The following is a 19,380-nucleotide window of genomic DNA, read 5'->3' as shown; positions in this document are numbered from 1 at the left end:
TATCCAGCTTAAGACATCGTATCAACAGTGGCTGCAAGTTGTCTTTGATTACTTGTGGCTCTGCCCACCCCATTAGGGATAACGGGCGTGAGTTTATAATAATAATAATAATAATAATAATAAAAGGAAGTGCGCATTGTGAATAAACGTCAAATAGCAATATTATTAAACGGGATACGGGATTTGAACCCGCAGCTCATTACACCACCGGGTCCTCCTCCTGCTCACGCGAAGTTCTTTCTATCTATGTATCGTCTTTTTTTCTCTATCTAATTTTTTCGATTTAATTTTCTCTTTGCGAGTTTCCCTAACCACGCAGTGCTATAAAAACGAAAAAGCAATATTGCTTTTTTAGATTAATTGCTTCCGGTCAAGAAACGAAACTAACTATATAATTTTTATTTAAAAAAAAGCATGCTTAAAATGTCACGACTTTAAGTCACATGTGGAATAACAACCTTTTGCGTATTGGAGTAGAGGTTCGGATACACTTGAAAGTTCCAGGTTTGCGTGTCTAGTTTTTTCTTGCGGCGTTCCTCACTCGCCGCCCGCACTTGCTGGATGTAGCTTAGCGTGAGGTGTTTCTTCCTTTGCTAAAAATATTCCGTGCTAATTTGAAAATGTGTTCGAAATTTAAAGTGATATTTTTGAAATTCCTTTTGAATAGTTTTTATTTTTAAAATAACCCTTTTCTGACATTTTATATGTAATAATTGTATTGTTTAGTGTTCGGAATTTAAATATTTAATTTTTATTAAAAGTGATGAGAATAAATTACTTTATTTTACTTTTTAAATTGTATTCCAATTTTTGAAATCGTATTCGGATATAATGTGATAATTTCGAAATTCGAAATTTAGCGTTAATTTTAAAATTATGTTTGTAATTGGAAATTGTTTTAACGTGATAGTTTCTAAATAAATTTTATGTTTACAGTTAAATGTATTTCTTGTGTGGTAATAACATGAGTACATTTGGAAAATTGTGTCAAAAAATGAAAATATAATAATAATATAATAACATTCAAAGTATTATTGTAAAGTTTCGAAACAATTCGAAAAAATATTACCAATCTTAAATTAAAAACAATAATAATATAACAATATTCACATCGTATTTGACTTACAAATCGTTCAAATGAAAACTTATTATTTGCAAATAATAATAATTATTATTTTAATAAAATAGTTAAATTAATAATTAAAATATACTGAAAAGGAAAATTAATTCAGTGAAATTATTAAGAAGCGAACATTGAAAGCCGTTGAATTATGGAAAATGTTAGTGTTTGGAATAATAATAAAAGAAATATTTTTATGTGCCTTGGTCGAAAGCTCAAAATGACATACTAACATAAAGAAAAGTTACCAATCACTTTTAGTATTTTTGCCTTAAGGTAGATTAATTGTACATAAATTGTAATTATCATCGACAAAACTTTATTTATTATTATTTATTTAATAAGGTACATACAACATTTATTTTATAATTGTGTTATGTAAACCTGTGTATCACAATAAACATTTTTTTTTTAACATTACCGTATGGCCCAATGCGCGGTATGTCGAGAAAACAATAATTTCTTCTTTCAATATTTTTTTTTCTTTGATTTCTTTTAATACTTTCAATCCGGATATATTTTTTTTTTACCTTTGATGGGTTTGCTCTTGGCCTACAGACTAACTAACCAAAACTAAACTAATTAACCTCACCTCCTCCTTAACTAATTGTAACAACAATTACCCGGATTAAAATTAACTTGTCTATTGTGAGGTTTTGTTAACAAAATTCAAATCAGAATGCAATTTTTCAAAAAGGCGGTTATGTGGTTTTCACTATAAATGAAGATATCAATATAAATTATTTAAAGTTTATAATTTCGACGATTACATTTTGTTTTTGACTGTTTGTAAATCGTAATATTATAATTTTTAGAATTAAACCTATTGAAACTGTGTCAGTTTAACTATTTTTATAATTTATTTATTTTACATTGTTTTAAGTTTACGCGGTTATTATCATAATTAAAGCACATAATAACGGGTTCTTACCCCCGGTAAGAACCCTATAAGAATTAATAGAATGAAGAATTAATTAATAAGGTAAGAATTTATTTATTTTATTTATTTATTGTTATTTATTTATTTTTTATTTATTTTTTTATTTTTTTTTTTTTATTTACTTTTTGAAATTATCATTATATATTGTTTTTACTATAAATGAACATTTCAATATAAATAACCTAAAGTTTATAATTTCGACGGTTCAAAATAACTTTATGTTTTTGTTTTTTTTTTATTGAGTCGTAATATTTAGTCATTTTCAGAATTAGACCAATTGAAACTGTGCCATTTTAACTATTTTTAAATTTATTTAATAACAAAATTATTTGAAATTATCATTACGTACATTATTTTTACAGTCTTAGTTTTTTTTTGTTGTTAATTTATGTCATTTTGAGTTTTCGACCATTTGTATCTGTGACTGTGTGCTTTTGACAGTGATGTTTTTTTTTTATTTAAATCTTACCTTGTCACTAGTAGTATGGTACTGGTAGGTCTTCAGATAAGTCCCCAGACATAGGATCTCGCATTGAGGACAGGATCTGTCTGCTGTATTCTTAAGAAGGTTTAGCATGTGGATGAAGTCTTCAGCCACATAATGGTCCTCTTCTAGAAAGACCACCATCCCTGTAGAGAACAGAAGATAAAGAATGTCATGGATGGATTTTATGTTTATGAGGATGAGTAAATCGTTCGGAGAGGCTGAGTAAATAGTACGTCACTCGGGGGACTTAGTAGCTAACGATGTGACTAGGGGAGGCTTAGTACGTCACTTACCGCCATGACCGCTGGTGCACTGCAGCTGGTTGAATATCCGGTTAGCCTTCCACCACCAGTGGTGCTTGGTCTGGGTATACTTGGCTTCCCGGTAGTGTCCGTGCACGTCCGGGTGAAGAGCGTTGTTGCATTTAATTATCTTTGCACTGGAATTATTGTGGGAGTTTTTTTAATGTTATATCATAAAAAAATAAAGTTAGTTTAGTTCACAGACATGCCACTACACAGATATGAACATGAAATCGTAGGCGCAGGTGTATTATACACACACTCCTCGCCAGCTATGTTCAAGTCCCATGTAATAGAGGGCGAGACTATTGCCATTAACCGAACACTAATCCTGGAAACCACGCGATGTCAATTACTAGCCATTATTTGCTATTATTATTTATTTGCTAGTTTCGATCTAATCAATTTTTTTTTTTTGTTTTGGTTTTCCCCGAAGGGTAAGGCAAAGGGAACTATGCCCATACAGCCATGTTTTACGTATTTTTTTTCTTGATGATTAATGGAATGATGAAAGGTGATGATGATGAAACCTAAGCCCCCACCCTCGGAGTAGACTCCTACTCCGAACCCCAAACGAATTAACTCAAAAGTCCGCATAAACTTTTGAGTTATGAAGCGGCTTCTTGACACGAAGTGAAAATAGGCAGATACACTTTGTTTATTGAATACTCCAATATAATAACACTCGCGAATGACTTCCAACTAACTTAATGCGATCATTAACCACAAAACACCACTTCGTATTAATTATTTAGATTACTCAATGAAGAAAGCAACTGTCCCGTTCCCGTTTCCCGCCGAAAAGCCTCGATCTAATCAAATCAATTACTTTTTACTAAACGTCAAAACACGATATGACTAAGGAAACTGTATGAAAAAGACTTCACAGAAAATCGTGATAAAATGTCGAATTATTATGGTTTTCTTGATTAAAATTCTTAAATAAGTAAAATAAAAAAAGAAAATGTTTTTCGTTAGTTTTAGATCTTTTCGTCTTTATTTAATAATCAAAATTTCATAATTTATCTTGGAGATAATTTCATAATTTATCTAGTAGACGCAATTATAATATAAACACAATTATTTAGAACAATAAAAAATGCAATGGTGCTAATAATTCCTGTAAACACCACCTTATTTTATTTTAAGTTATACCTGTCATTTTCTTATCCGCCGTAAAGGAAAGGGACGGGTAATCGAAAAGCATAAAACTTTTGGAACACACGTCAATTTTAAGCACAAATCTAAAATAACCCTATAAAAATTTTGCATTGGCTAATAACCCGACAGAATTAAGTTGACAGCTGTGTCAAACGGCATACCAGCGAGATACTTTTATGATTCGCCCGGGTTATAAATTTACTCATTCTTTCTAAAATTAAGAGATGTCAATCATCCATCCCTTTCCTTTTCGGCGGATAAGAAACAAGAAACAAGAAACATTTATTGAGAAGCTGTGTAGGTACATACATGCAAGTGTCAAACATTATAAAATTGTCTCAACAGCATGTCCATGTCGGACGTACAATATTAGAAATAATGTCAGTATTGAGCATCAAGGAATTAAGTAAGTACCTAATAATTAGTCACATTATAAACATTTGTCAATTTTAAATATCATTGTTGTTGAAAATATTCATTCAAGTCATAAAATTCCATATCAACTAGCCAATTTTTTAGACGTTTTTTAAATGTCTTACCCTCTAACAATTTAAAAAAATGACAGGTATAACTTAAAGTAAAATTAGGAGGTGTCTGCAGGAATCTGGGCCATTATTATACTTACTAGTCAATTTTTGCGTCTCTCGGGCAGTCATTTGGGTCTAAACCAGGAAACTCGTCCGGGTGAGTTTGTATCGAATACGGGTAGAATATCTGCATTACCTGAAAAATATGACTTCAAGTTACCTTGGGAATAAGTACCCTACTCAATACCGTCTTCACCATAAGGGCACCCGGGCCTCGTGCCTAGGGCCCCCATTCTCGGGGGGCCCCGAAGGATCCACAATTTCTCTCACACATTTATTCTCAAAACATTTTTGTCGGGCACATTACACTTTCTTCACAAATCAGGAATCTTATCAGAAGGTTAGATTTACAAGGCATATCATATACTACGCCGTTATATTACCGATGACTGCGACTTTTCGAAAACCCAAAATACCTATGCTGTATTTGATTACCTATAAATGGGTTCATAGGTACTTAGTAAAAAATGTAAGTGTTTTTCTTTTTTTACTTTCCAATTCGCTTTCTTTACTTTCAAAAAGGGCCCCAAATTCTTGTGTGCCCAAGGGCCCCAGCCTAGTTTAAGACGGCGCTGACCCTACTCGTTCTCTAGGGGAGTAAGGGGAGAACAGAAAGAACACCTATATCCGGCCTAACTGCCAACCTCACCTGCGCGCGTCGGTGCTTCGTTATTAGCGGCAGTCAATCAGCTAGAGGCAGCCAATCAGCTCGCGACACCAAACACTTCAGGACCCTGATACAGACCCCGCCGGCGTGGTCGACGATTTCCCTCATTCAGCGCTTATCGCTATTGACCCACTAGAGTCGAGTAATTCTTTCAAATATTTTTCCGACGACGACGCCCTGATCAGAGGTTCGCGCCCAACTGGGCACCCTCAGGCTGTTGTCTTAAACGTTGTACCGGGTGAGAGCCTTCAGCGCTCCCCATTTGTCCAGCCAAGTAGTTAATGCCATCTGCGGCAAATCTACAGTAAGTCACGTCAAAAAAAATGTGCTTCGTTATGAGTCACTGGGCGCCGCGGTGCTCCCTGCTAGATAACGGACGAGGCTCTGGCGACCGAGCAATGGCGGTATAACCATACCACTGGTCGGGCAACCGTAGAGGCAACAGCGGCCTTGGAGTTGAAATAACTTCAAAAATGTCTGGGGCAGAAGGCAACGGGAAACCACTGCTTCTATTTTCCCAAGAGAGTCAGCATGAAGGGTCCTCGCAACCCTGATTCTGACCACGATCCTCAGATATGAGGGACCGACCCAAGAGAGAGACTCGTTCTCTAACATCAATTCATCTAAACTTTGTTTTTAGGTGAATTGGTACGATTTCGCCAGTTTAGATATTGTCAAATCACCTAAAAAAGATTTTTAGATGAATTGATTCTAATTCTACTTACCTTGGTGAAGTCAATACTCCGCACTAAGCTGTTGATCTCTTCGTCATAGTAGTCGTGGGAGAACACAAGTAGAGTCTTGTCTATGTCTCGCGCCTGAGCGAGAGAGACGATCAGGTGTCGCAGGTATGTTAGTCTCGTGTGGACCTGGGGGCAAAAGTTTTTTTTTATTTTTTATGTGTACACAATTAAAAAAAAATATCAATATTTCTTTTTATTTTGGTGCAACAAAGTGTATTTGTATTGTCTAAATATACAGGGTGTTAGTGACATCGTAACGAAAACTTTGAGGGATGATTCAGACCATGATTCTGAGTTAATATCGAGAGGAATTTATCGTATAATATTATATAGATAGACAATTATACGCGTGCAAATTATTTAGAAATTACTTATTCTAATATGAAACAAAATATATAAACCTTTTTTTAGTAACAACTAACATAACGTAACATAAACTGTCGAAAGCCGTTAGTCCCGGTAATTCTTACTGATGTAAGTACATAAGTAGTCGTTACATGAGTCATGTCAATTTTGGGAATTTTCCGTCGGAGATTTAATGTTTATTTTTCGTTTTTTTAATTATTTTCAATTCTATACTTGGAAAATTCCACTTGATATTAACTCAGAATAATGAGCTGAATCATTCCTCTCAGTATTCGTTACGACGTCACTTACAGCTAACAGGAAAATCTGTACAGCGCCATCTATGTTTGTATTTGGTGACCGTAGCCTGGAAAGTCCCTCATACTCGATCTCTTTTCAACCACAAAGTCTAAGAGATAACTGCGTTGAAAAAGTAGTTCTGCCAATGTTTCTCTTCCCACTCGAGTTTCTTGTTTAATTTATAATTCATAATTAATTCATAATTTATTCATAAACAATATCATTGTATGCGAATGTCAGGTAAGTAAACAATTATCATAATAAGCAGCAATAAATAAGTCAATCGTACAAATTATAAAACAATTCAAATACACATTCTACTTATAACAAAGAATAAAGATCATCAAACAATAATAAATAAGTCAATTAAAACAATTTATAAAATAGTCAATTTTAAATCCTATTTTTTTTTTGTGATAGAATCGTCCTTTAAATACTTCCGTTGTCAGTCCATTGCAGAGTTATTGTTGGACTACTCTATTATAATTTCTTTTCTTCTGTTAAATGATATGAAACTATAGCAGATACCTACTTACAACATCCTATTTATTCAAATCAAATCAATTTATTTGCGAGAACACATAAAATACAAAAAGGTGGTAAAATTATTCAAATAACAATTATACTTATTATTAAAAAAATACAAAATTTAAATATTTTTATGCTCAAAATATTCGTTTCAATTATAATAACATTTGTTCATAAGCCATTTCGTTAGGTTAATTGTGAACTTGTTTCCAGTCAGTATTTTCAATTCATTTGGCAGATTATTATATTATATTCAATTATACTATTTTTAGACTCTCATATTTATTTTTTATCCCATTTACCTGATCCTATTTTTGTGTTTTCCGTTCCCGAATGTTATTTTCCTTCGTCTTAGATCCCAATCTTTTAAAACTTGACATTGGCACAAAACAGCACTAGTGCCATTACAAGAAAAAAAAAGTAAAACTGTCAATTAAACAGCTGTCAATTTTACGTCAATTTTTTGTTTGTAAACAAATCTTTCATGTTAAAACAATAATTATATAGAAATTTTGTAATATTATAATATAATTTATTCAAATACGTAATGATGGACGACGAGGAAGACTTCTTGCAATATAAATCGGTTCGTAATACCTACTTGTTCCGGCCAAGTGGTGAACGGTCACGAGCATTAATATGTATACACTTTGGTACCATGTCACATTAACTTTTTTGACAAATTGTACTGTAAGTCTCACTAAATGTCAAATATGTTAGTGCGTCAGTGTCCTAAAGTGGGTACATTATATTGCTCATGACTCATGACTGAACATGAAAGGCCTCTGTGGTCCAGTGGTAGAGCGTTAGCCTTACGAGGTCCCGGCTTCTAATCCCGGAGGATATATCACAAAAACCACTTTGTGATCCCTAGTTTGGTTAGGACAGGCTGATCACCTCATTGTCCGAAAGTAAGATGATCCGTGATTGGGAAGGCACGTTAAGCCGTTGGTCCCGGTTACTACTTACTGATGTAAGTAAGTAGTCGTTACATGAGCCATGTCAGGGGCATTTGGCGGCCCAATAATAACCCTGACACCAGGGTTGATGAGGTTGGTAATTCACCTTACAACCCACACGATAGAAGAAGGTACCTATTTAAATAAATAAAAATATATTATATATCCTTCCACTTCCAGAACTACCAGGTTAGAAAAGCTGATGAGCCTGCACCAAGGCGTAGGCCTAAGAAGCTGTTCATCCCTCGACGGAAGCCGACCATCATCATCCCACCACGGAAACCAGTCTACATAACTCCAGACAAGACTGTCTGTGTGGAGTGCACTTGCTTCCCCAAAGAGGACCCCTACGTCAGACCCAAGTAAGTCTGAGTGGCGTACTATTTCTTTTCTTCTATCGTGTGGGCTATGAGGTTCGTGATCTCTGGTTTCCTAATTGTCCGAAAGTAAGATGATCCGTGCTTCGGAAGGCACGTTAAGCTGTTGGTCCCGATTACTACTTACAGATGTAAAGTAGTCGTTACATGATCCATGTCAGGGGCCTTTGGCGGCTCAGTAATAACCCTGACGCCACGGTTGATGGGGTTGATAATCCACCTCACAACCCACACGATACAAGAAACAACACCAACCTCATCAACCCTGGTAAGGCTTACTATTAACGGCTTTAAGTGCCATCCGAGGCACGGATCATCTTACTGTCGGACAATCAGGTGATCAGCCTGTAATGTCCTGACCAAACTAGGGATCACTAAGTCCACCGGGATTAGACCCTGGGCCTCCGGATCGTGAGACCAACGCTCAAGCGTTGGACCACAGAGGCCAAGTCGTTGTGAATCTTGTGGTTAAGAACGTAGTTTGTCCGTGTAATGGGGTGTATGAGTAGTAGATGTTGGGTAGACTAGACCATCGGCCACCTGCTCCGGCATACAGGGTGTAAGTGAAATCATAACGAATACTCAGGGGGATGATTCAGACCATGATTCTGAGTTAATATCAAGTGGGATTTTCCGTCGCAAAAATCACGATTTTTTTTTAGTTAAGTTTAATTATTTTCAATTCTATACTTTTGCGATTAAAAATTCGACTGGATATTATCTCAGAAGGATGAGCTGAATCATCCTCCTCAGTATTCGTTACGGTGTCACTTACACCCCGCACAAGTCAAACAAGTAGGTATGGGTGTTAGTACCTTAACAAATCCTGAGGGGGACGATTCAGACCATGATTCTGAGTTGATATCAAGTGGAATTTCCTGTCAGAAAATTCATGAAAATTTTAGTGTTTTTTTATTATTTTCCGTTCCATACTCTTGCGACGGAAAATTCCACTTGATATCAACTCAGAATCAGGGTCTGAATCATCCTCAAAGTTTTCGTTACGATGTCACTAACTCCCTGAATGTTACAGAAAGCTGAATCCCTGTCAGAAGTCGCCACTAACCCTGTACGAGCTGACGGCCAGGATTGTGGACAACTTGAAGTTCCCACCAGCGTTCATGTGGACCATCGAACAAGTGGCTGATTGGATGGAGAATGACGTTGGTTTACCAGAGTACAGAGTGAGTCTCATTCTCCTACCGTGGCATGACATGTACTCTTCTACCATAGCCTACTCGACAAATAATAATAAATTTTATTGCCAAAAAAGTAGGTACAATTCTTTCCTTAAAATAGCTTAGTCTTGGACACAGGTATAAATAGGTAGGTACCATAGCTGACTAAGTATATGAATACTTGTATTACAGCGTATGATGCCTCTCTCCTGGATATTTATGTTACTTAAGCTAGCTAGTATACGTACTTATGTTACCAAAACAAAGAAATACAAAAGTTTTTAATGACTGGCTTAACAAAATAAAAAGACAAAAAAAAACAGAAAGAAAGAAAGAAACAACGTAATCAAATGAGATGCTTTTTAACATATCGAAGGAATTATTCATTTATTTATTTGCATCGTGTACAGTCATGAGCAATATAATGTACCCACTTTAGGACTCTGTCGCACTAACATATTTGACATTTAGTGAGACTTACAGTTCAATTTGTCAAAAAAGTTAATGTGACATGGTACCAAAGTGTATACATATTAATGCTCGTGGCCGTACATTACGATAATAACAGTATCAAAGTACATGAGAAGATCTGACGGGGATCTCCTTGCATCATAGTCGATATTTGATTCTTTGCAGGTACTGCTTCACAAATTCCATAGCCACTTTACCGGCAATGTATACAGGGTATTAATGACATCGTAACGAAAACTTTAAGGGATGATTCAGACCATGATTCTGAGTTGATATCAAGTGGAATTTTTCGTCGCAAAAGTATGGAACAGAAAATAATTTAAATTTAAAAAAAAATTGAGAATTTTGCGACGGGAAATTCCACTTGATATTAACTCAGAACAGCCTCTGTGGCCTAGTGGTTAGAGCGTTAGGCTCACGATCTGGAGGTCCGGGTTCGATTCCCGATGGGGACATTGTCGAAATCACTTTGTGAGACTGTCCTTTGTTTAGTAAGGACTTTTCAGGCTTGAATCACCTGATTGTCCGAAAAAGTAAGATGATTCCGTGCTTCGGAGGGCACGTTAAGCCGTTGGTCCCGGCTATTGGCCGTAAAAACCCCTCCACCAACCCGCAGTGGAGCAGCGTGGTGGAGTATGCACTACCCTCCGGTTGATTGAGGGGAGGCCTGTGCCCAGCAGTGGGACGTATATAGGCAGTTTATGTATGTATGTATTAACTCAGAATCATGGTCTGAATCATCCCGCTCAGTATTCGTTCCGGTGTCACTAACAGCCTGTATTTTGTATCAGGTTGCAGTATTATCATTGCTTTTCGTAAGATACTGTATACAAAAGGAATTTTTGGTAACCATCCGATCATACTAAGGGTTTAAGCTAACCTGGGACGAGGGATCTCCTTGCATGATTTATTATTTATTTATTTATTTATTTATTTTATGTACGTATAAAGGTACATACAACATTACAGTGTAATCCAATGCGCTGTATGACGAGAAAAAAAGACAATATAAAAACTAATATAACACAAAATAAACAATGAATGAAAAAAGAAACAAAAAGAAAAAATAAGACTATGAACATGAAAAACAATAAAAAATAATAAAATAATAATAAAAATAATGATAGTCGATATTTGACTTATTGCTCCGCAGGTTATAATGCACAAGACGCCCTTTTAATATACTATCGCGGAGCTCAGTGTGTCGTAAAATTTGCGGACGAGTGGAGTGCAAAGTTGAATACTTGTATGGCGCGCGTTTCGCGCTCACTTGGGCCTTCCAACCTCTTTCTTGTACTCCCTGGATAATACAGTGAGTGACTGTTCGTTCCACAGAGCTGTATTCTGGACAACTTCATCAACGGCAGAAGACTTTTGATGCTTGAGGATCCATCACACATGCCAGAAATTAATATACATAGTTTGGACCACATAAAGGTAACACCTTCAATATTCATATTCAATATATACAGACACAGGTTAGTGGCATCGTAATGAAACCTCTCAGGGATGATTCTGACCGTGAATCTGAGTTGATATCAAGTGGAATTTTCCGTCATAAGAGTATGGAACTGATAATAATTAAAATAACATTAAAATCATGAATTTTCCTACAGGAAATTCCACTTGATATCAACTCAGAATATCATAAGCTGAATCATTCCCCTCAGTATTCGTTACGGTTTCACTAACACCCTATCTACTTGTATGGCTACCTGTACGTACTTGGTACTTGTATGGGGTGTAAGTGACATCGTAACGAATACTGAGGGGGATGATTGAGCTCATTATTCTGAGTTAATATCAAGTGGAATTTTCCATCGCAAAGTATAGAATTGAAAATAATTAAAAAATCACAAAAAGAAACATGAATTTTGCGACGGGTAATTCCACTTGATACCAACCCAGAATCACGGTCTGAAGCATCCCTTAAAATTTTCATTACGATGTCACTAACACTGTTTTTGTATAATTATGTACCCGAGTAATGAGAAAATAGGTAATTATCACGTTAAATCTGGACAACGCCATCTGTATTTTTTGGGGAAGTCTGGAATGTCCCTCATTGTCCCATATTCCACAGATGATAACCTCAAAAGTGCGCGAGACCTTCAGCACAGACTTCGTCTTGTTCTGCCGATCTATAGGGCTGCCCCCGCGCAAGCCCCTCACACATTGCACCTGGTTTAAGTCCCGCACAGGACCCACTTGGGGCATCAGACAGAATTGGGCCAGGTGGGTATTTTTTTTTAAATTCATCCATATGCGGGAGTTCACTGTAAATTTGGATATTCTATAGTCTCTGCATTACATAGCCATAATCTTCGGGCGCATCAGCGTCGTGCCGACTAGGAGTCGAAGTGGTCGCCATGGCCGAAATCGGTCGGAGAGGTCATCATCATACATACATAATTAAAACACATAATAACGGGTTCTTACCGCGTTTAAATGGGGATATGAGACTCCCGATATTTCGACACTGTTGCAAGTGCCATGAACCCGTTATTATGTGTTTTAATTATGATAATAACCGCGTAAACTTAAAACAATGTATCATACATACATACATAAACTCACGCCTATTTCCCACCGGGGTAAGCAGAGACTATAGAATTCCATTCTTCGATCCTGACACACTTCATCATCATCATTAATAATATAAATGCGAAAGTGTATGCGTCTGTCTGTTTGTTCGTCTTTCACGGCAAAACGGAACGACGAATTGACGTGATTTTTTAAGTGGAGATAGTTGAAGGTATGGAGAGTGACATAGGCTACTTGTCTCTTCGTAACCCCGCACTTCTCTAAAATGGGGGGTGGAAGTTAGCATTCCACAATTTTCAAAAAAGCTAAGAATTCGCATGCGGACTATTTGTGACTCACAAAAAAAACATGTTTCATTGAGGGATTGGACCGGACACGTTTGTCGGATGCATCCGGAGCGGTGGGCACGAGTCGTTACTCACTGGATACCTCAGGACGGGTTTAGAAGTCGAGGAAGACCGCGTAAAAGATGGTGTGACGACCTCAATGCTTATCGGAAGGATTGCCCGGAGATCGCGCAAAGTCGAGAGGAGTGGAAAAATCAAGGGGAGGCCTTTGCCCAGCAGTGGGATCGTATAGGCTAGATAAGAATAAGAATTGAGGAAATTTCATATGACATTTTTCTTAGTTTTCAAGGCAGGAAGATAAACGTATTACCCCGAATTTAACGCAAGCGAAGTCGCAGGCAAAATCTAGTAATACATAAAATAACATATGACCACGATTATCTTCTTCTATCGTGTGGGTTGTGAGGCGGATTATCAACCTCATCAACCCTGGTGTTAGGGTTACTATTGAGCCGCCAAAGGCCCCTGACATGGCTGATGTAACGTCTACTTACTTATATCAGTAAGTATTCAGAGTTACTATTGAACTATAAGGGTTGATGAGCTTGGTAATCCACCTCTCAACCCACTCAGTAAGTAGTAACCGGGGCCAACGGGTTAACGTACCTTCCGATGCACGGATCATCAGTTATGTTATATTCTTCTTATCGTGTGGGTTGTGAGGTAGCATACCAGCCTCATCAACCCTGGTGTCAGGGTTATGATTGAGCCGCCAGAGGCCCCTGACATGACTCGCGTAACGATTAATCACTTAGATCAGTAAATAGTAACCGGGACCAACGGCTTAACGTGCCTTCCGAAGCACGGATCATCTTACTTTCGGACAATCAGGTGATCAGCCTGTAATGTCCTAACCAAACTAGGGATCACAAAGTGATTTTTATGATATGTCCCCACCGGGATTCGAACCCGGGACCTCCGGATCGTGAGTTCAACGCTCAACCACTGGACCACAGAGACCGTTATATGTTATATTGATTGGCTTATTTTTTTTTTCCTTGCAGATGTGATATTCTACGTTGGATGAAGATCATAATGCCAGAACCCATCTACTTAGATCACTGGGATTTGGTATGGTAAGCCATACAGACTCATGAACGAGCTATTTTACACACATACATAAACTCACGCCTATGTCCCATCGGAGTAAGCAGAGACTATGCAATTCCATTTGCTTCGATCCTGACACACTTCTCTTGCTTCCTCCACGTTCATCAATCGCTTCATATACGCACGCCGGTTCTGAGTAGATCGTATATATAGATGAATTGCTTTGACCTGGCGTTTTTAAACACCCCAACCCAGATATCAATTGTATTCTGCATTCTTGTCTACCAAAGAAGACCAAGAAGAGCTTACATGGAACAGATTAAAGGAAAGGTTAACGTCGTGTCTTATAGGGAAGTCAAGGAATTGGCCTTTGATAGACTGGAATGGAAAATGCTACACCGACAAGAGCGTGGATCTTAAATTAGTGATGGTGAACATAGTTACACTTTGAATCGTTATTTTTTACATAACGATCGTCTCATCCGCCTAAAACTCCGCCTAAAGCTTCACAACCTGTATAGCCGGGGTTTGGATTGATGATGATGATGGTCTATCAAAGGCTTCTTTTCTATCGTGTGGATTGTGAGGTGGAGTATTAACCTCATCAACCCTAGTGTCAGGGTTATTATTGAGCCTCCAAAGGCCCCTAACATAGCTCATGTAGACTACTTACTTACATCAGCAAGTAGTTACCGGGACGGGCTTAACGTGCCTTCCAAAGCACGGATCATCTTACTTTCGGACAATCAGGTGATTAGACTGTAATGTCCTAACCAAACTAGGGACCACAAAGTAATTTTTGTGATGTGACCCCACCGGGAATCGAACCCAGGACCTCCGGATCGTGAGCCCAACGCTCAACCACTGGACCACGGAGGTCGTTAAAGGCAAATTCTTTGACTTCTTTATGAGACACAGCGTTCGCCTTCTCTTTCATTACAGGTACATGAAGCCAGATTTCCCTAAAGTCCTCTTCGGCAAGATACCGAGAAGAACCACGTTCGAACATATCCCTCACTATGTGAAACCTGGTCGTGAGGTCTGCAAGGAGTACACGGTAAGTCTTCTACTAATACAGAATAAAAAATAACACTAGGTCATCATCGCCAGCCCATTAACGTCCCCACTGCTGGGGCACGGGCCTTCCCTATGGATGGATAGGGAGATCGGGCCTTAAACCATCACGCGGGCCCAGTGCGGATTGATGGTTATTAACGACTGCTAATGCAGCCGGGACCAACGGCTTAACGTGCCTTCCGAGCTCGAGATGAAAACTTTTTTTTTGTGGTCACCCATCCTATGACCGGCCTTTGCGAAAGTTGCTTAACTTCAATAATCGCAGACCGAGCGCGTTTACCGCTGCGCCACCGAACTCCTCCACACTAGGTATAGAACGTCAACTCTCCACCACTCTCCTATGAGGATAAAAACTTCCCTTTTCTCCCATCAGCGGGGTTAAAATGGCCACATCGAAGCAATTCATCTAAGAAAGCAATATTGCAATTTGACATTTGCGCATATAAAAGTAAGTGCGCAATGCAAACAATTTTAACCCATTTTTAAACCCCCCCCCCCCCCCCCCCTGTAATAGGATATTTAACTGGTCGTTCTGTTTAATAATACTCTAGCAAATATTCTTAGTTTTATGCGACGATTTTCCAGGCCTCGAGAAAATTTCGCCTCCACAAAGAGCTGTCAGAAGAAACGCAACAGATATGGATGGAACATCGGGAGGGGTCGCCCGTGCCCAAGGAGGATGAGCAGGCGAAACAGAGAAAGAAATCGAAGGAGAAGATGAGGAGGAAACCCACTGTGCCCAAGAAGAGTAGGCTCGATCGACCGACGGTCTGTCTAGAAGGTATCATTATACAGTTGTGTGTAACTCTACGCTCCCCACAAGCGTCTGTCTGCCGTGTTGTTAGGTTTGGGGTGTAAGGCGCCCCATACACCTACAATAATATTGTACAATCCTTTAATTGTGCAATAATATTGAATAACCCCTTTGATTCCAAACGTTCAATAAATTCTCTCAATAAAATTGACAAACCATTCTCAACAATATTTTCTGACGACGAAGTTTTGGCGGCAAAAATAATACCGTGACTGACCGATCGCGATCGCTCCTAAAACTAAAATGAAAAATATTGCGCAATGTTAAGCCTACACAGTGCAAGAAAAAAATATTGCCCAATAAAAATTAAGCTCGCTCAATCTTTTGTTCAATCATTGTGCAATGTTTCAATACTATCCGTAAACGTTCAATAATATTGTGCATGCAGATATATTGTGCAATGTTATTGTAGGGGTATGGGCGCCTAAGGTTCCTAATGGCTGTGAGGGCTGGTTATCTGAGGCTAAGGCTACGATTGAAAAGTCCAGAAGTATGCAAAAGTGACTGAATTTCATTAAAATTGTTACAAAAAATGTTTAGTAGTTAAATGGAGAGCAAGAACGGAAGAGAAGAGACAAAAATGTTGTCACAGTAAGGAAAATAAAAATGTAATGTTGCGGTTGCCAACACGTGTCTTATAAAGAAGTTTAAGAATTAGCCTTTGATAGACGATAATGGAGAATGATAAACCGACAAGAGCGTTGCTCTGAATTGATACCTGGGATGGGCTGTTTAAAAAGTCCACGTCAAAGCAATTCATCTAGAGAACAACGCAAGATATATGTACCCACACCTCACCGAGCTTTCTGTTAGACCAACGTGATAGGTGAGCCGTATCGCGTTAGTGACATCGTAACGAAAACATCCAGGGTTCAGACCATGATTCTGAGTTGATACCAAGAGGAATTTTCCGTTGCAAATTTCAGAATCATGGTCTGAATCATTCCCCAAAGTATTCGTTACCATGTCACTAACACCTTGTATACAGGGTGTTAGTGACATCGTAACGAAAACTTTGAGGGATGATTCAGGCCATGATTCTGAGTTGATATCAAGTGGAATTTTCCGTCGCAAAAGTATGGAACGGAAAATAATATAAAAAAGGTCTAAAATTTTCATGACTTCTCCGACAGGAAATTCCACTTGATATCGTCTCAGAATCATGCTCTGAATCATCCCCTTCAGTATTCGTTACAGTGTCACATACACCCATACCTACTTGTATGGCTACTGTATGTACTTGTATGGGGTGTAAGTGACATCGTAACGAATGCTGAGAGAGATGATTCAGCTGATTATTCTGAGTTAATATCAAGTGGAATTTTCCATCGCAAAAGTATAGATTGAATTAAAAAAACTAAAAAAATAACATGAATTTTGCGACGGAAAATTCCACTTGATATTAACTCAGAATCATGGTCTGAATCATCCCCCTCAGTATTCGTTACGATGTCACTAACACCCTGTATATAGTCACTGTGATCCTGAAGTTCATCGGCGTGCTTCACGATCGGGGAGCGCCAATTCGATCCCCGGTACAGGATTTGCACCAGTGAGTTATTAATTTATCTCAAGTGCAGTTTTCACTAACACAGTTGGCTCGACCATTATAGACGGCGATACGGCTCACCTATCACGTTGGTCTGACAGAAAGCTCGGTGAGTTATGTACCTCTGACTACCCCATTGGGATATAGCGTGAGCGAAAAAAACACATAGAACACGTTCAGCTGCTTGTCTTCCCGGGCATGTCGTAAAATCCGACAGAAGGATTGTGTCCTCTAACATGATGGACTAATGTTATGGGCGATAGGCTGATCCCTTGTCACCATAAGGTTCATCATATCCATCTTAGGACTTCGTTTCAACATTGGCTGCAAGTTGTCTTTGATTAATTCTGGTTCTGCCCACCCCATTAGGCTGGGTTTCCATTGACGCGGAGCTGGGCAGAGAGGAGCGGAGATGTGCAGGAATCGACCAATCAGCGTGAGGGTGAGAGTGACAGAGCGTCTTCCCCCGCCGGCGTGGTCGACGATTTCCCTCAATCAGCGCTTATCGCTATCGACCCACTACGGTTGATTCATTCTTTCAGACGACGCCCTGAGCCGAGGTTTGCACCCAACTGGGCGCCCTCAGACCTGTTGTCTTAAACGTTGTACCAGGTGAGAGGCTTCAGCGCTCCCCATTTGTCCGGCCAAGTAGTTAATGCCATCTGCGGCAAATCTACAATAAGTCACGTCAAAAAAAAGCGTCTTCGTTTTTCGCTCTCTTGAACGCTGTGATTGGTCAATTCCGCACATCTCCGCTCATCTCCGCCCATCTCCGCGTCAGTGGAAACCCGGCCTTAGTCTCACACGTGAGTTTGTATAATGTTTTTTTTTTCAGGTCTGGTCGGTATACAGCTCGTCCTAGCCAGGAGGAAAATGCCAAAGAAGAAATTTTTGGTTTTTGACCATTGATATTGATAACCATACTTTTTATTTCGCTGCAGTCGGATAATGAAAATATTCTTCCATTTTGTTATTCGTATTATGCATACTGATTAGAAAAATATATTTAAAAAAATATAATAATACATATATGTTTAGTATTGACGTAATTGCGGAGCTCGGTGGCGCAGCGGTAAACGCGCTCGGTCTGCGATTGTTGAAGTTAAGCAACTTTCGCAAATGCCGGTCATAGGATGGGTGACCACAAAAAAAAGTTTTCATCTCGAGCTCCTCCGTGCTTCGGAAGGCACGTTAAGCCGATGGTCCCGGCTGCATTAGCAGTCGTTAGTAACCATCAATCCGCACTGGGCCCGCGTGATGGTTTAAGGCCCGATCTCCCTATCCATCCATAGGGAAGGCCCGTGCCCCAGCAGTGGGGACGTTAATGGGCTGATGATGATGATTGACGTAATTAATCTAAAGTAATATTAGTATTCAGTATTCTAGATAGACAATGGCCCCGATTCCTGCAGACACCGCCTAATTTTATTTTAAGTTATATCCGTCATTTTCATATCCGTCGAAAAGGAAAGGGACGGATGATTCACAGCTCTTAATTTTAGGAAGAATGAGTAAATGAATGAATAACCCGGGCGAATCAAAAGGTACGTCGCTGGTATGCAATCCGTTTGACGTGCTGTCTACTTAACTGTGTCGGGTTATTGACGGATGTAAAATTTTTAGACGGTTGGTTTAGATTTGTGCTTAAAATTGACGTGTGTTCCATAAATTTTATGCTTGTCGATTACCCGTCCCTTTCCTTTTCGGCGGATACGAAAAATATTAACTTACCAACTTAGATTACTACTACCGTAGATTGAACATCAGCGCTCAAAAAGTGTGACGCAAAGTTACTGTTAATATAGCGACGTTGACAGTACTTTAACTCAGTGCG

The 19,380-nt window shown here is 38.6% G+C and overlaps 2 protein-coding genes across 4 annotated transcripts in view; one reads left to right on the top strand and one right to left on the bottom strand.

The window, feature by feature from the left end:
* Positions 1–19,380, bottom strand: part of LOC126379475 (alpha-1,6-mannosyl-glycoprotein 2-beta-N-acetylglucosaminyltransferase-like) — a 55,054-nt gene that overhangs the window by 13,404 nt on the left and 22,270 nt on the right. For 2 of the 3 annotated variants that reach the window (XM_050028234.1, XM_050028235.1), the window contains exons 5-9: positions 5,990–6,133; positions 4,636–4,733; positions 2,841–2,986; positions 2,530–2,690; positions 459–593 (exon numbers count right to left, since the gene is read on the bottom strand). In XM_050028234.1, coding sequence (XP_049884191.1) covers positions 459–593; positions 2,530–2,690; positions 2,841–2,986; positions 4,636–4,733; positions 5,990–6,133 — 684 coding nt within the window. The remainder of the gene's footprint in view (positions 1–458; positions 594–2,529; positions 2,691–2,840; positions 2,987–4,635; positions 4,734–5,989; positions 6,134–19,380) is intronic. The other variant, XM_050028236.1, reaches the window with a different exon arrangement.
* On the top strand, positions 8,128–18,533 carry LOC126379588 (uncharacterized). The gene is made up of 8 exons (XM_050028396.1): positions 8,128–8,501; positions 9,550–9,700; positions 11,501–11,602; positions 12,249–12,400; positions 14,061–14,132; positions 15,049–15,163; positions 15,769–15,964; positions 18,382–18,533. The coding sequence occupies exons 2-8, from the start codon at positions 9,638–9,640 to the stop codon at positions 18,453–18,455; spliced, it is 774 nt and encodes a 257-aa protein (XP_049884353.1). The 5' UTR covers positions 8,128–8,501; positions 9,550–9,637; the 3' UTR covers positions 18,456–18,533.

This window comes from Pectinophora gossypiella, chromosome 29, assembly GCF_024362695.1.
Source record: "Pectinophora gossypiella chromosome 29, ilPecGoss1.1, whole genome shotgun sequence".
Lineage (NCBI taxonomy): Eukaryota > Metazoa > Arthropoda > Insecta > Lepidoptera > Gelechiidae > Pectinophora > Pectinophora gossypiella.
The sequence above is the reverse complement of the archived record's forward strand: the minus strand, read 5'-3'. Positions and strand labels throughout refer to the sequence as shown.

Bases quoted from the DNA above. Each gene is read 5' to 3' on its own strand.
- LOC126379588 (XM_050028396.1), top strand. From the start codon at position 9,638: ATGTGGACCATCGAACAAGTGGCTGATTGGATGGAGAATGACGTTGGT. The intron at 12,401-14,060 runs GTGGGTATTTTT...TTTTCCTTGCAG, and splicing joins ATCAGACAGAATTGGGCCAG to ATGTGATATTCTACGTTGGA. The intron at 14,133-15,048 runs GTAAGCCATACA...CTTTCATTACAG, and splicing joins GATCACTGGGATTTGGTATG to GTACATGAAGCCAGATTTCC.